A 16,707-nucleotide genomic window follows, 5' to 3' on the forward strand; every position below is an offset into this window, starting at 1 on the left:
TTTGAGGAAGGAAGTACAGTGCAGCAGAAGTTTAGGGTGTGGAATGGATGCATGCCACGTCCAAGGCGGTCACAGACACAACGAAAGAACATGGACAGGAAATGGACAATTATTAACCTAAAATACTTCTGTCTTTGATGAATGAAGAGTATGGGTGAAACAAAGGGTGTTGTATTTTTACAGAGAAAACACTATTGCCAGAGACTTACTGGAACCACCCTTCTAGCCTTGCTGTAGATGTGTGTTCCAGTATGATCCCCTTTCTGCAACTTTAGTGTACAGTTTGATGGCCTTGATTTAGTTTGTGCACAATAAATAATTCCCTTACAGAAACTTTCAAGTAAGATAATTAAATATACATTATATTATAGTATTATAATTTATATTATTATATTGATTATATAATTCATTCAAATTCAATTAAATAATGTTAAATATAGTAATACAGATGTTACACACATTGCCCGCGTTTCCCAGATTTGTTAAGAAGCTCTTAAGCGCTAAGAACTTCTTAGGAGCATTCTTAGAATGTTCTTAGAGCGCTCCTAAGAAGTTCTTCCCACTTAAGAGCTTCTTAACGAATCTGGGAAACGTGGCAGTCAGTTGAACACAATACAAGAGAGAGCATGTTCATATGCCCTCATCATTCCTCAGTTGGATAGTGCCTCAGTTGTTTTATTCTGAACAATTATCAAGTATACATTCTTCACATTTATGAGTCCTTTCATCTTTAACAGTGCCTTCAGGGTACAGTACTCATTTTAACAAGCTTGATCACTCCTGTGAGTTTCATTAGAAGTTGACAAATAGCTGTGGAAAATACTACAATTCCTTTGAATGAATGAGAGAGACAGATAAAAAATATTGTTATTATGCATAGTAATATGGCAATGTTGTTGTATATTATGGTGTATTCTACTGAATTATTTGCCATCTCTAACAACAGCTGTTCATTAATCTAATTTGTTGTGAGATAACAGCGAGAGTTTTCCAACTTTGAAAGGGGGGAATTGCAATACTCCTCTTCTACCACTAGAGGTCAGGCTTCACTGAATGATTTTCAGAACACATCATGGCTAAATTGAAGTACCATGATTATTCATCTACAGTTATTACGAGTTGTCCCTTTAAGCAATACAATAAGAGTAGAGGTCCTCTGTACCATTGTCCCCAGTAGGATGTACTCATTATTTTATTTTTTTATCTATTAGTTTTTATTCTCATTAACCCATTGAATCCATTTTTTTTTCAGACATGAAAATGATCAGAATCATGTATCTTGAAAATTCATACAATTTCATGTTAAATGGCACAATAGCAACATTTGATTTTTTCGGTCACAAGATTCTAAATTCCAGCAGCTTGAGAAATCGCCTAATTGAGATAAAGCGATGGCAGGGTGGCAGAGTGACCTCAGAGACAGCTACACAATTCTTCTTTTTTTTGTTTTGTTACATAGCCTCCAAGGTGAGACAACAATTTTGAATGCACCTTGCCATGAAAGTCACCTTTGAGAGAGAAAGGTGTGTGTGTGTGTGTGTGTGTGTGTGTGTGTGTGTGTGTGTGGCATATTAAAGATGTGCTACTGATTGTCAGAATGCCAGAGGGCGATGCTTTTCCATTCAGTAGAAAACAAACAGTAAATTGTCAATGAGAGGTAAACTCCTTGATCACATAGGCCAGATTTTGCGATAACTAAATACTACTGACGGTGCTGAGGGACGAGACAAGTGTCAGTCTGGCGGAAAAGGCACTCAAGTCTCTCTCACAGGCAACCCGGCCCAACTTTAAGTCAGAATGGGGCCATCATATTAATTGGGTTACATCAGTCCCATTTGACTGTATTCGTCAAACCAAAACAATCCTGATGTCTGCATTCATGGCTGACTTGCTGCTCCTAAATCGGTGCTGCACAAGGCCCACTATGACCCCAGTGCATCTGGATGACGTCCACAGAAGACAAACAGCATTCTTCACATGAGTTGGGTACTGTATGTGTAGGAATGATGTGTGCAGGCCTGTCATTACTCCTGGATATTAATTACCACTTAACAACCACTCTTTTTTTGTCAAGGTGTCAACACCGAAAAAATAGAACTAACAGAGAGCTAAGAAAATCCTGACAAAATAGTTTAATCACCAACAGATAGCATGATTTCACTGAGGATGATAAGAGCATGCTGATTAAGTTGGTTTGAATTGATAAATAGAGGACATATTTGGGGTAATATTATATCTTACTTTACTTGAATCCTTTATTTGAAACCCATTATAGTGACAGTGAACACAATGTATGTCTAACACATCACAGATATGGGCCAACACCGACTTGATGGTCTTTTAGGTCCCTCAATTTCAAGGCAGTGCTGCCATACCTAACCCTAACCCTAACCCTGCCTAACCCTAACCCTAACCCTAACCCTGCCTAACCAGGCAGCTCTGCCTTGATGCCGACGGTGGGAGCCCAAAAGACCATATCAACTCCCTTATGCAAGACTGATTTCAACTGATTTCAGCCCTTGTTGCCGATTGGCAACATCTTCAAACATGCACTCTTTCCTCAACCTCTTACTGAGCATGCTTTGTCATTACTGGTTTTGCCAGAGTCCATGACCATCTGTGAGTAAGCTTAAGCTACAGTATGTCTATTTGTCAGGCCACTGAGGCAAGAGAGGATGGATGTTGTCAAGTTGTTAAGGTCAAGTAATCAAGTAAAGTCAAAGCATTCACACATTGTCTTGAAACGTATGTGGTCATAAATGCATACAAACATGTAACGGCCATTGGTTCAGAATCCATTCATTTCTGTCGTTTTCCTGTTTGTTTTTAATTGAATCCACATACATGTTTTGCTAAATAATCAAGCTGCCGAGATTTGTATTGCACATAAGGTAGGTATAAAGGTGAAGAAATGTTATTGCCCACCTCAGTTTTCTTCTGGTTAAGTCTATTTTAACTATTTAGTAATAAGGTGCAGACTTCACTTCAAACGTATATCTCAATCAGTGTGTTAATAAGCTATTATGCTATTTTGTTAGAGGATTCCTGGAATGCTTTCTCGCCAGTCTTTTCTATGTAAATAATTCATGCACAGACCCATTCCAAACATTCACTGCCATGATGTAAACATGCTATCCAAGTTCCACGTCTTCCAGAAGGATGGCCTGTTAGTGCACTTTTGGCAGTGACATTCTTCAGTTGCCTCTTAAAACGTGCATACGGACATTCTGCCCTCACTGCTACCATGTGCACTGATTCATTTAGCATCCACAAACGGGAATACTAGTAGTAGATGCAAATTCTAACAGTTCCTGTTTTTTCACATTCATTTCCATTAATAAACTATTGAGATTACACTGTTTAACATGCTTTTAGCGTAACACATTTCACTGTAATATCACTGTAATTTTCTTGTATGATCTCAGCAGTCCTACTGGCCCCCTCCTCCCTTCAGCTGTCAGGAGTAGAACGGAAGCAGGCCGCCATCACACACAGATATTCATTTCGTTTCAGCCTGTGGCTGCAGTCAGTGAGTGAGTCAACATGCGAACAGTAAACTGATCCCTCCATTTAGAGGGCTAGTGTGGTGTCATCGTGAGGCCAGTTCACCCACCCCCTCAAAGCCGTCCTCTGGCCTAGAAGGCCCTCAGGGCGATGCAATCCTCCTCTCACCCCCCACAGATTGTCAGATGATCCCTTAACGTCAGAGATAAGTGATAACTTTGGTCAGTCGATGCATGTGCTTAACCTGCTCCGGATGTTTGTGTCTTGTGAGAGTGTGTCTGTGTGTGTGTGTGTGTGTGTGTGTGTGTTTCAGAGAAAGAGAGAAAGCTCATCCAGGGGTTAATTAAGCTGTCCCTTTTATTGTGCTTGTCAAGAGTCCAAAGTCCTTTTTCACTGCCTGTACATTTATATTTGTGTTTGCACTGAGCATCAGAGCAAATCTTCGCGTGGACAATATCATGTCTGAAACCAACTTCTTAGGAATATATTATTTTTGCACACTGTAGGATGCCTTATGGAATTCAGTGATGTGCTTTCTGAATAACTTACTGTCAAACCTACCTGAAGGCCACAACAGGATGGTGTTAATATTTTCTTTAAATTGTATGGCCACAGTAGTCTTTAGAGACATTACAATAGAATAGACTCATCAGGTCTGACGCTCAGCCTGTCAGTATCTCGTTTTTAATAGACACTACTCCTTTTCAACGTGCACTTTTGTCTACCCCCTCTGTGCGCGAGCTTCGTATACTCCTCGCGCTTGCGCACGCCACCGCGTCGCAGAAGGAATACGACGCGAGCAGATTCGCGAGCTCGCCTTGTTTTTGACCGTGCGGAGACAGCGTACAAAATATCCACGGGAAAAAAAGCAAAGTTGAGACAAATACATCTTTAGCGAGGCCATTTGAAGGTACGGTAGGTAAAGCTTGTTGATTTCGCACCAGGAAATCAATGCTATCTCGGTAGATAGCTGCATGACATCTGGCTATCGTTATCAAGCTAATTGGGAGCACAAAGCATTATTGACAGCTTTAGCGATACATTTGTTTCAGATGCAACCAATGGTCGTTACATTTGCTTTATCCATCATATTGACAGTTCAGGCATTCATGTGTGCCTTGCGCAAATGAATGCAGGTTCGTGTGTTTAGATGAAGCGTTTGAGCTATCCATGGCAGCGCTGTTTTTTTCGTTCCAGGTAATCTGACTTTAGACAATAGTCTGGCATCTGTAGAATTCCGCATGAATGTATCACGACCAGATTAACAGTATTAGTGAATTCATTCTGGCTGTCCCTGGCGAAAATTGCTTTAATATTTAACTACTTGCTCAAACACCAATTGAGTAATGACATAATAGCAAGCAAACGATTTCGCAATAGCAATTGGCATAACCACTGGCGTAACGTGTAATGGTTGATATTGCTCTGTCTTTACGTCTTTGCAGTTCATATCCGGCGAATCAAGACTGTAGGCAGCGCATATATATGGGAATACGAACATGGTGTAAAGATGTTTACATGACCGGAGGCTACGAGGTGGGCATGCAATAAGGAAGTCTACCACGCCAGACCCCTGCCCCTCGGAGAAAGAAGAGCGTATGTGAGTGTGCGTGTGTGTCTATGCGCGTATGCGTATGCGATATTATTTCTTCAGTGACGGATTGGGTTGCTAAAGCGGACTAGCAATAAGACATTCCGAAGATGCTGAAGAGGTGGTCCGCAGCAACGCCATGCAGCAGCTCTCTCTCCGCCGTCATGCTCATCCTCGTCTTGCCAAGGTGCATGCTCTCAGTCCGTGCCGACAAAAACCTGGTGAGCAAAGAGGACTACTACAGTGCCACGGTGAACGCCACAGTCTTGGACCTCAAAGGCAACCCTAAACAAATGCTCACGAAGGACGACGGGAGGTACGGGCAGAATTCCCCAAAAACGGAAGCCAAGGGAATCGTGATAGCACCTGCGCCGGTGAATGGAGGTAAGCGTTAAAAGCTTCTGTTTAAGATGTTCCCTATTTCAGCCCATGTCCTGTAGGCTTATATGAAATTTACATCCACTAGTTTCCTAAAGGCTAGGCTAGGGATGATGTCAAGAGCTCTGTAGAATTGTGTCATTACCCTACAGTCTGATGCAAAAGACCTGAAGAATGAAGAACGAGCCTGCCATATTCCACCGTACTCACAGTGTTTTGGTTATCACTCTCTTGTCACTCTTATCTAGGCCTGTTCGGTGTGTGTGTGTGTGTGTGTGTGTGTGTGTGTGTGTGTGTGTGTGTGTGTGTGTGTGTGTGTGTGTGTGTGTGTGTGTGTGTGTGTGTGTGCCTGCGCCTGCCTGTGCACACACTCACCCCTGTCCTTGCCAATATTACTAGAGTTTGGTCCTTCATTTGTTGAGAATGTCACACAGTTCTATACACAGATGCATGCTTAAAACACTGAAACATTGCTGTGCAGAAGTGGTGAAGGCTTAGAACGTAGAGAGGTCAATCATGTCCAGAAATGTTGTTAACTTTTCCTCAAGAACGCATCTTTATCCGTCACATACATTACCACGTCACAATGATTGAACACTTGGTGATCTTCCATCTGCTGCAGTATTATCCTTTAGAATGTCTGGCCAAACGTAATGGTTTGGGACTTATCAGGACAATCAAGCCATAATGGACTTTTTAATCAGACTGGACCTGATAGACAGGTCTGCATTAACATTTAGTGTTGTACTTTTGTAAGACATCAAGCTTTGTGCTCTTTCAAAGGGCTGGTTCCTTGTTGTCCGCCTCTTGACTCCATCACTGATGTTTGTTGATGGTGTCCTGATGGGTGTGATCAAAGAACGGAAACAAATTGAAATTGCGTGTGTGTGTGTGTGTGTGTGTGTGTGTGTGTGTGTGTGTGTGTGTGTGTGTGTGTGTGTGTGTGTGTGTGTGTGTGTGTGTGTGTGTGTGTGTGTGTGTGTGTGTGTGTGTGTGTGTGCGCGCTTGCATGAATTCTTGTGGTTGATGACACCATGGCTGACTTTGACTTTGCACAACCCAAATTGCAAAAACTCCTCACGGCTCTTTTGTGTTTTGTTGTGAAAATTCATGGTTGTGGACATACAGTACTGTACGTAGGTTTTGGTGGTGTCGTGAGCTCATATGTCTCAGGAAACCTGCTGCATGCTCTGTTGCTGGTAGGCCCCTCCTCTTTGGCCTTTTTTCAGAGGATCTGGTTTTTTTTTTTTACTGCAAGAGCAAGCAGTTTTGCGAAACACGGCTTGACTGAACTGTCCAAGTCACTGTCCCCGACTGCTCAGTTCGCAATGGGGGTTTAGATATGTGTAAACCTGTCTCACCAACTGTGTGTGTGTGTGTGTGTGTGTATCTGCGCGCGTGCACACACATCTGCATGTGTGTGTGTAGATTGCTGCGTCCCCCAACCCCTTCCTTCTTCCTCAGCTCTTACGTAAGCGTCCTCCTAAAGAGAGCTCCGGCTGCCTGGGCTCTTTTAGAGGGAGACGTGTGTGTCTGTGTCTGTGTGTATATGTGTGTGTGATATATATATATATTTTTTATATATTATTCTTCAAATTTGAGATGGTCCCTCCATGACTTTTGTCTGTCTGTGTGTGTGGCAGAAATATCGGATAATGTTTCTGTGTCATGTGCTGGCCTGTTTTTATTAGATGAAATATGCACACACATAATCTTATTCACGTACATTATACATTACAGTACACTGCGTCAGTACAGTGTTAGATGTCATTGTATCTGATTACAGTTGCAATTTCTTCACTATTAGTCAGTCCTTTCTGCATTATGTCTTATCGATAATTTTGCTGAATGATCTTTTTTAAGAATGCATTTCAAGCTCTGTATTGAATGACTCAGAGGGGGGGTCATAGAATTCTGAAGTAGAGCTCAATATTAGCTTCCTGGAGACAAAGGTATCAGTTTTATCTCCATTAATAAGACGGTTATTATCTGTGTTCAAGTTACCAGATGAATAATAATAATAATAATAAAAAATGAACGTTGGATGCTGACAGAGACATCTGGTTCTATCTTTTTTTGAATGTCATCTTGATGATGCCTCTCTCACGTCCTTATTCATATCCAGGGCATCTTGTTCAATACAGTGTCTGTGATCAGCACAGTGTCAGAAATGAAACATTACAGTATGCTTCTTTTGCTCTGTACTGTATATGTCTCTCAGTTGCATCAACTGCTGCATGGGCTACACGAGTGGCCCCCTCTTCCCCACGAAACAAAACAAAACAACAACATTGATGATGAGCTATAGATCACGAGAGATCCAGGCCATACACATGATTAAAGGGGAATTCACCTTCATAATATCAATTGCTCTTTTTGGAGCAGCCAGTCGTGTGAATGTGGCAGTGCCCCAGTTAGATTGAGTTGACCAGCCAAACCAGTTAAGCTCTCCCTGATAGGGCCGGAGAGTTTTTCCACTCACTCTCTCTCTCTCTCCCCCTGTCTTTGTCGGTCAGTCCGGTGGTGGCCTAGTTCATGCCGTCTGCGGTTTCCCCTCTCTCTCTCTAACCCATCCGTTGGCTGGCCAGCTGTGGCCTGAGGGGGGAGGCTGACCTGGGGATGCGGCCCAAACGCTCACCCAGGAGAGGTCATCGCGCCCAGCCAGAGCCATCACGAGCAAGACGGCCTTGGTCTCTCTCTCTCTCTCTCTCTCTCTCGCTCTCTCTCTCTCTCTCTCTCTCTCTCTCTCTCTCTCTCTCTCTTTCTCTCTCTCTTTCTCTCTCTCTCTTTCTCTCTCTCTCTCTCTCTTTCTCTCTCTTTCTCTCTCTTTCTCTCTTTCTCTCTCCCATTGCCACAGAAGGGGGACTGAAAGACCAGTGGGATTTTTGCACCACAAGGGTCACACTGACTGACCTGATTGGCTCATGCAATGGAAACCAACGCTTCAGCCGTGACTAATTCTTAACATTAATTTGGGTAGAGAGGAAAATGTGCTGCCATTCTTATTAGAAGCCGCTTTCTCCATTAGTGTGCACAGTTTGTGTATATGTGTACGTTTGTGTATGTGTGACCGTCCTTCATCTTTTCAAATCAACCACAGGAAGTCAAGAAAGCGCTAACCACAGACATTTAAAGCACATCATAATGTGTTTAAAAGCATACAGAGTGAAAATGCTGATAGCCCTGTCTTTTTTTCTGACCCTGCCAGAGGTGCCTGTAGCCGTCTGGGCACTGGGCAGGCAGAATGTTGTTGCAGCCTCTCGGCCCCAGGGTACACGGTATCGCCACTCAGCGCAAGCGAAGCCCAGCGGAGATAGAGCTGCCCGATGGGCACCACTATCTCCTCCTCTCGCCCGAAGGTCGCCCAGGGGTTGTGATGCTGTCTGTCCAAAGTGGATACAGGAACACTTATACAGAGGGGCCTGCGTTCGCATTTAGTGTTGTTCTTTTGAAAGACGTCGAGCTTTGTGCTCTTTCAAAGGGCTGGTTCCTTGTTGTCGGCCTCTTGACTCCTTCACTAATGTTTGTTGATGGCGTTCTGATATTCACACGCCTGTCTCTGTCAGATGCAGTCCACAGATGGATGATTTCAGGTTGAAGTTGTGATGTTTTTAATTGAAAGGAACAAAAACAGCAGCAGAGCAGGCATTAAGTTGACAGAAAGCGTCATGAGACTGCTACACTCTTTAAATGTGTAGGTCTCTATTGCTTTAGAAATCATTTCCGTATCAACAAGCACACCTTGACCAAAACACTGGGGAAGTAATGTTGGTGAAGTTGCGGAACGGCAATGAGGAACAGGAGAACCATTTGTAATTGCAGTTGCAGTTTGCATGGACGGAAGAACGTTTCATCAAACCACACTGCAGATGACTGGATTAAGTTCATACTTTAGTGTGAATGTGGCATAAGCAGCATAGCCGTATTATCTTTAGCCGACAGAAGATCGACCCTGTGCTCAGTTACTGTATACAGTGAAGACTGTGCTTATGATGGGCCTCATGATATACCACTTCCTCTTGTGGTGCATGCAAGCCCTGAAGGCCCTCTATTCTCTTTTCTCTGTGCACAGGCCTGCTTTGCTGGCTTGCTTGCTCTCTCGTCGCATGCTGCTTTCTCTTTCCACTGTGTCCTGGACTATAATAGCTTATCTTTTAGCACCGCGACTCTTTTTGAGTATGTGTTTCTTAACTCGTGAAGCTCTGTGCATGGAATTTTCCACCTGTTCCATTCTCTCCTTTCTCTTTCTCTCTCTCTATCTCTCTCTGCTATTTTCTCTCTCTCTCTCTCTGCTATTTTCTCTCTCTCTCTTTCTCTTTCCCTCCTCTCTCTCCTGGATGCTGTTTGTCTTGGGCTGTCAGACAGTGAAGGGGACATATGGCAGGGAGATCAAATGATCGTTGCTCACGCTGCTCCGATGCGTAGGCCTGGGCTATGGAGCCCCGGGTCCTCTGCCTTAATCGCCTCCACCCCCCCCCCCCCCCCCCATTTCCCTCTCCTCGCTCTCCATTCACCTTTCCAACGTCTCCTCGCCAGCTGCCATGACCACCAGGACCTTGGCACCGGCACCAGCCCCTCGCCCCCGCCAACGACCAATGGCAAGCCAGCATGCTGGAGACCACCACCCAATTGGATATCAGCAGGGATCAAAGGTGACAAATGAAAGCGGCCAGTTAGGCTCTGTCCAGTAGCACCGGTGACGTGCCCGAGTGACGTTGCCCGCGCGGGTTTCCCACCGCGTGCTTTCGCAGGTACAGCAGCGGGCCCTGGACCGCGCTCAAACGGCTGTAAATGGACCTGGCACAGCGCGGGGACGAGATAATTAGCCTCTCGCCACGCACGGGGCCGGACCGACGGCTAGTCTGACTCATTCCAAGTAGCCCACGCAGATCTCCAGGGTCAACCACCAGAGCACTGCCAAGAGGCAGATTCGAGATGGTAACAATAACTCCGCCGACTGAGCGAGGAGAGCTTCACTTGCTTAGTGGCGTCTTGTGTATGCCGGTGAGGGTGTAATTGCCCTAATGCACTGCTGAGGCAGCACTCCCCCAGGCTCGTTGGAGGCATAAGGAGGAAAATGCAACAAAAAAAAAAGAAAAAGGAAAAAAAAAAATACGACCGGAGTTCACATTGTCTTGCGTGGTGGTGGTGCTGGCTGAAGGGAGGGTACTGCAACTAGCATCCCCGGTTTGGAGACGGAGAGATCACACACTGCTTCCACTATGATCACTGTAGAGGCTCTGTGACTCTGTCAAGGGCCGCATATTTGTGAATGAAGGTCCGTGTTTCCCAGCAAAAGGTGTTCTATGCGGTACTCCGTGTCTCTCTCTCTCTCTCTCTCTCTATCTCGCTCTCCCTCTCTCTATCTCTATCTCAATCTGTATCTCTATCTCCGACTCCCTGCCAGCTCTCCCCCCAGAATGATGGATGTAACCAGGCTGTCGATAGCACCTTGCGTGGGGGAGGAGAGGATTTTTACCTCCCCCGGCTACATTAAGGGTGCAATGCACCGTTAAATCGACCCAGGACCCTACACAGGGCTGAGGAAGAAGCGTAGAAGAGAAGCGGGATGAAAAGAGAGAAAGAAGGATGAAGAGAAAGGAAAGGGAGAGAGAGAGAGAGAGGGAAGAAAAACTGACAGGCGGCTGCCCATGTCGGTGATAATGTCATGTGTCTGCAAGTGATGTGAAGCGGAAATGTGAGCTCTGTAGTAATGTAGGGATATTGATTTAAGTAGCTCTGCCATCATGGCTGATGCCTGTGTAGAGAGGGCAAGGAGAACATTACTGACGCACACACACACACACACACACACACACACACACACACACACATTGAATTAGCACAATCTCACAGTGGGTTTTGCATAGATCTGTGACGTCCACAACCTCATATACTCAAAAAGAAAATCATAAGGGATGGTTGAGTCATGTTTGAGCCTGGCCTTTCGTTGACCTTGCAGTGTTTTGAAGGGTAGGCGTTAGCGGTGCACACAGACTCCACCACAGCAGGGGCGGCAGGGGGGTCCTGTACCTGGCCAGACATGCCTGACTCACTCCCCGCTGGTTATGCAACTCGTAATCACACAGTGCAGAGTCTCCCCCTCATCTCCTCCCCTCACTAACTCTGCCCTGAGCGAGCACTGCTGCTGGAGTCTGCAAGAGAGAGTTTTTAGGTTTTAGGTTTTTTTATTTAGCACTTGTTAAAAGTCAGAGAGTACAAAAGAGGAAAACAAAGACAAATTCAGTGCAGGAAGAGGCTTATATGAAGCCTCCACCTAAAAAATAACATAACAAAAACCCCATAGATAGATAGATAGATAGATAGATAGATAGATAGAGAGTGGGAGAGGGATAATAATGATTGTGTGAAGCAGAGAGAGAAGGAGAGGAACTTTGTTTTTGTTTTGCATGCGAGTCATGTTGGACTTTTTTTTTTGGTGGAAAACATGTCTGCTTCAGAACATGCAAAGTAGACTATCTTGTGCAGAGTGATTGTGTCACAAATTCATAGGTTACTTATACATCAGGGTCCCAGTCTTTTGTGTCACATTGTCATGTTAAGCTGTCTTCCGATCCGCCTGCACTCTGAAACATGAATTCCAAGCATGGAAATATGAATACAGTTCTACAAGGTCAGCACCTGAACACAGACTCGAAAAATATCAGTGCTTCACTTTGCGTCAGGCTCCTGTCTGTCCTGTCAGGACTTATTTTCTGATAATGACCAATGGACAAGACGTTATCCCTTACTTAAATGTTATCGGACCCTGTGATGCTCATAAAGGCACTAAACAACATATTTGTCGTGCCTGTGTACTTTCAAGCAGCTCTTTCGTGGATGTCAGACAAAGACAATAGATGTTCAAACTCCACCACCCCCGTCCCTGAACAAAAGCTTGCACAGCTGAAACAGTTGCATCCGCCCACGCCTGGCATCACAGTGATGCTATCTCTTCCACAGGTGCCTGTCAGGCTCGCTCTCTGAGGTCGCTGCCTTTGTGTGAGACGTGAGATGGGGGGGATATGGGGGAAGGTGGGGATGGGTGGGGGAATGGGGGGTGGAGGGGGGGAGGCGCCTACAGGCCGTGGTTTGCCGGTTTGCCGGTTTCCCACTCCGGGGCTTGCTGGTAACGTTAGCACCCCTTGTGAATCTTCTTTTTTTTCTTCGTCTTTATCTTCTTCTCCCGTCTTCTTCCTGCCGTACTTCTCCCCCCCTTCCCCCCCTTCCCTCACAGCTGTAGCGCGGTGGCTTTGATCACCGCCTCACAGGAGGTGTGTTGGTGTCTGCGTGTGCTGCCTGTTGGAGCACACATCACCTTGCAATCAGATCTTCTGTGGATTCTGCCACCTCCGTTTCTCTTTTACAAACACCCACCCTCTCACACACACACACACACACACACACACACACACACATGCATACACATACTGTACACACACATGCACACGTATACACATGCACTCTCTCTCTCTCTCACACACACACACACACACACACACACACACACACGTTACTGCTGAGCTGTTTCCCCTCTCTGTGGGTGTAGGTGGGCCGTGCTCTTTAAGAGCGTGGCCTGCTTGTGTTATCACAGGAGGAACTGCAGCCTCACCGTGCGAGTGTTTTATTTTAGTGTGGGTGACTATACACACGAGGGCCAGAAGAACAGAGGTGGGTGGTGTGGCAACATCTCTATTGTTTGCCGACGCATCTTCAAAATCACACTCTGCTAACTTGCTCTTAACGCTGTACCTACATCTGAACCTACGGGGTGTTTAGTTTGGCTTGTGTGCTGCTGAACAAACGACCACATCCAAGCTTGCCCTAAATTGGTCCCCCCCCGTTCGATGGAAATTAAAACGGCGAGCCCTTGTGACACCACCCCTTCCAGCGCCACTCCCCGTGCCATGCTGTTCCAGCCCATCAGATGAGTAGATGAGTATTGACGCGGCACCAGCAAGGGCTCGTAACTAAGAGAACAGCTCGGCCCTCCAGCGCTCTCTTGTTTTCCCAAACCAGAGGCCCAGAGATCCAGTACTGACCTGCCTCGGTTCGCATTAAAGTCTATGTGATGTTTAGGTTTTTGTTAGACAGCCAAGTCAGGGTTAGTTAGCACGCTCCACTTGTCTGCTGAATATAAACTAAGCAAAAGTTCTTAGTATTTTTTTTTTGGTGATCGACTGTTTATTGAGTTTCATAAAGGGCAGGGGGGCTGTCTTAGTATTGACAGCCTTTCTAGTTGATCTTGATGTTGAAAGGTCCAAACCTTTCTCAGAATTACCCCTCAACCGTTTTGAATTTGTGGGCCAGGTTTTGCTAAGCTTTTACTATGTTAGAAACATAAAAAAAACACTTAGAGGTAATGTCAGCTTATGTCGGTGACTCTGCAAAGACATTGTCCAGAGACAGGCTGTAGTCACTTTGATGTGACAAGAAGCTCCTTGAAGTAAAAGCAAATTGATCTTGCTGACACCAGGGAGACAGGAGGAATGTAAGCCACGCAAATGTCCTTAGAGGAGAGCTTATTACCGTTCAGTTGTTATTTATGTGGAATCCATCCAGCCTGTTTCCCCCCCTTGCCTCTCTTTCTTTCTCGACACCTTCACACACCTTCTGTCTAGTTCCTGCTGACAGATTTGGAATCGACGTGCGGAATTAAATCGAGGAGAAGGAAAAAAATGTTGTAAACCATATCTCATTTGTCTACTCCTGTGCAATGTAGGTGTTTTTTTTGGTCCCGCTGTACTCTCCCCTCTCATCAAAGAACAGAGGGGTGAAAAAAGAGAATATAATTATGATATTGAATTTAATCTGGGCCAGAATCCAGGAGAGCTCAGCTACAGTACTTTGCCTTTGAGGCTGGTTCTGACCTCCAGGTATAAAAAGGCACATTGCCTGCCTGCGTCTGTGTGTATGTGTGTGTTTGTTTTTGTGTGTTTGTGTGCATATGCGTGCGTGCGTGTGTGTGTGTGTGTGTGTGTGTGTGCACGTACACGTGCATGTGCATGTGCATGTGTCGGTGAGAGAGTGTGGCGTGTGTATGCAGAGAGAGTGTCAGAGACTAAGTCGTGGTCTTTGGCCCCCGCACAGATGGTCATTAAAGTCAAAGCAAAGGTGTTCCTCATAGAGGAGTCATCATTATGCTCTAAATCATGTATTCATGGATTCTAAAGAAAGCCTTTGAGGTTGAAGATACACACACACACACACACACACACACTCTCACTCTCTCTCTCTCTTCCTCTCTCTGTGTCACTTTCTGTCGCTCTCTCGTTCTTTTCTCGCTCTTGTCATTGCGCTCTCTTTCTCTCTCTTACATATGCACACACACTCTGTCGCTCTTTCTCACTCTCGCCATTGCTCTTACTTTCTCTCGTTTACACACACACACACACACACACACACACACACACACACACTCAGTTATGGTGGCTTTTTTAGATACGCTTTAGTTACACCTTTAAAAGGTCAAGTAATCGTGACTTCGCTGAGTAAGTGAAGTAGCACAGATGTGCATGCTCACTGTGCTTATGCAACAGTTCGCAGTCTGCAGCTCAGACTGGGAGGAAACAATGGCTAAGCTATTCAGACATGCAGTACTGTACATCTCAGTGACTATGCCCTAATCATTGCCACTGTATAGTGACACAGTGACTGATCCCCGGTAACAGGCATCCTTCAAAGACCACATGCACCCAATCAAAGGCCCCTCTCAAGACCCTCCCCCCTCCCCCCCCCCCCCACACACACACACACACACACCAACCCCCCGGTCCAGGAGGTAGAGAGGCTGCAGAGCGGCACTTCATTGTGTCATGTTAAAGAGGCGGCCCGCGCTGGACAGAAAGCTTTCTCTGGTCCATTACCAGGCAGCGGGGGGGGGGGGGGGAGGAACGTGTGTTGGGTCCTCCTCCACAGAGCTGGAGCTCTCAGTGGTCAGGAGTCAAGGAGACCAGGCTCTGGAGCCATACATCAAGCAGCTAATGATTTACTGTCTCTGTGTGTGTGTGTGTGTGTGTGTGTGTGTGTGTGTGTGTGTGTGTGTGTGTGTGTGTGTGTGTGTGTGTGTGTGTGTGTGTGTGTGTGTGTGTGTGTGTGTGTGTGTGTGTGTGTGTGTGTGTGTGTGTGTGTGTGTGTGTGTGTGTGTGTGTGTGTGTGTGTGTGTGTGTGTGTCTGCCTGTATGTGCAGTGGGCAATGTTGGCCACATTAACATGCTTGGGTTTGTATGTATCTTTGGTCTCTCAGTGACCATATGTAGACACACATACACACAATAAGCACCCAATAAACACACACACACACACACACACACACACACACACACACACTATGCTGTAGGGATGGATAGCATCTGGTCCCGTCCCAGTGTGAATTCTCTGGGCTTTTGCTGCAGAATTTGTCTGTGTTGATTTTAGAAGGTGTCCCTTGAAGGTTAGCTCTGACATGGGCACGATGCCATCATGCACCAGGGAAACACACACACACACACACACACAAGCACTTTAAGCCTCACCAATTTACTCCATTACAACCACTTGATTTGCACCATCACCCTCCCAAACACATTGGATCTGAATGTTCTGCTCCTGGTTTTTAACAGCCCCAGAAAGTATGCATGTGCGTGTGTGAACAAGTGTGAGTCTGTGCGTGTGTGTGTGTGTGTGTGTGTATGTGTGTGCGTGCTAACAGGCATGTGCTACGTGGCATGTGGCCATATGGCTGTGTGAGTCGGGGTGTTGTCTTTTAATGCAATATGTCTTGAGGGATGGGGAGGGAGGCTGCTGAAACAAGCCAAAAATTCCTCTCTCCCCTTCTCCTCTCGTCTCTACCTCTCTCCTCTTCTCCTCTCGTCTCTACCGCTCTCCTCTCCTGTGCTTTCTTCTCTCCTCCTCTCGTCTCTACCTCTCTCCTCTTCTCCTCTCGTCTCTACCTCTCTCCTCTCCTGTCTTCTCTTCTCTTTTCGTCTCTTCCTCTCTTCTCTTGTCTTCTCTTCTCTTCTCGTCTCTTCTTCTTTCCTATCTTCTCTTCTCTACTCATCTCTTCTTGTCCTATCTTCTCCTCTCATCTCTTCCTCTCCTCTCTTCTCTGCTCCTCTCGTCTCTTCCTCTCTTCTCCCCTCATCTCTTCCTCTCCTCTCTTCTCTTCTCCTCTCGTCTCTTCCTCTCTTCTCTCTTTCCGTCTCCGTCTGCTCGGCCCTTCTCCCCTTTTAAAGACAATCAATTACGGTGACCTT

General features: G+C 45.7%; 1 protein-coding gene across 6 annotated transcripts in view; it reads left to right on the forward strand.

Moving 5' to 3' along the window:
* Positions 1-3,963: 3,963 nt before the first annotated feature.
* Positions 3,964-16,707, forward strand: part of rnf130 (ring finger protein 130) — a 45,835-nt gene continuing 33,091 nt past the window's right edge. For 2 of the 6 annotated variants that reach the window (XM_062523888.1, XM_062523883.1), the window contains exons 1-2: positions 3,966-4,414; positions 4,950-5,479. In XM_062523888.1, the coding sequence (XP_062379872.1) occupies positions 5,206-5,479 (274 nt within the window). In that variant the 5' untranslated portion in view covers positions 3,966-4,414; positions 4,950-5,205. Of the gene's footprint in view, positions 4,420-4,949; positions 5,480-16,707 lie in introns of all 6 variants that reach the window. The other 4 variants (XM_062523885.1, XM_062523889.1, XM_062523884.1 and 1 more) reach the window with 4 other exon arrangements.

This window comes from Sardina pilchardus, chromosome 21, assembly GCF_963854185.1.
Source record: "Sardina pilchardus chromosome 21, fSarPil1.1, whole genome shotgun sequence".
Lineage (NCBI taxonomy): Eukaryota > Metazoa > Chordata > Actinopteri > Clupeiformes > Clupeidae > Sardina > Sardina pilchardus.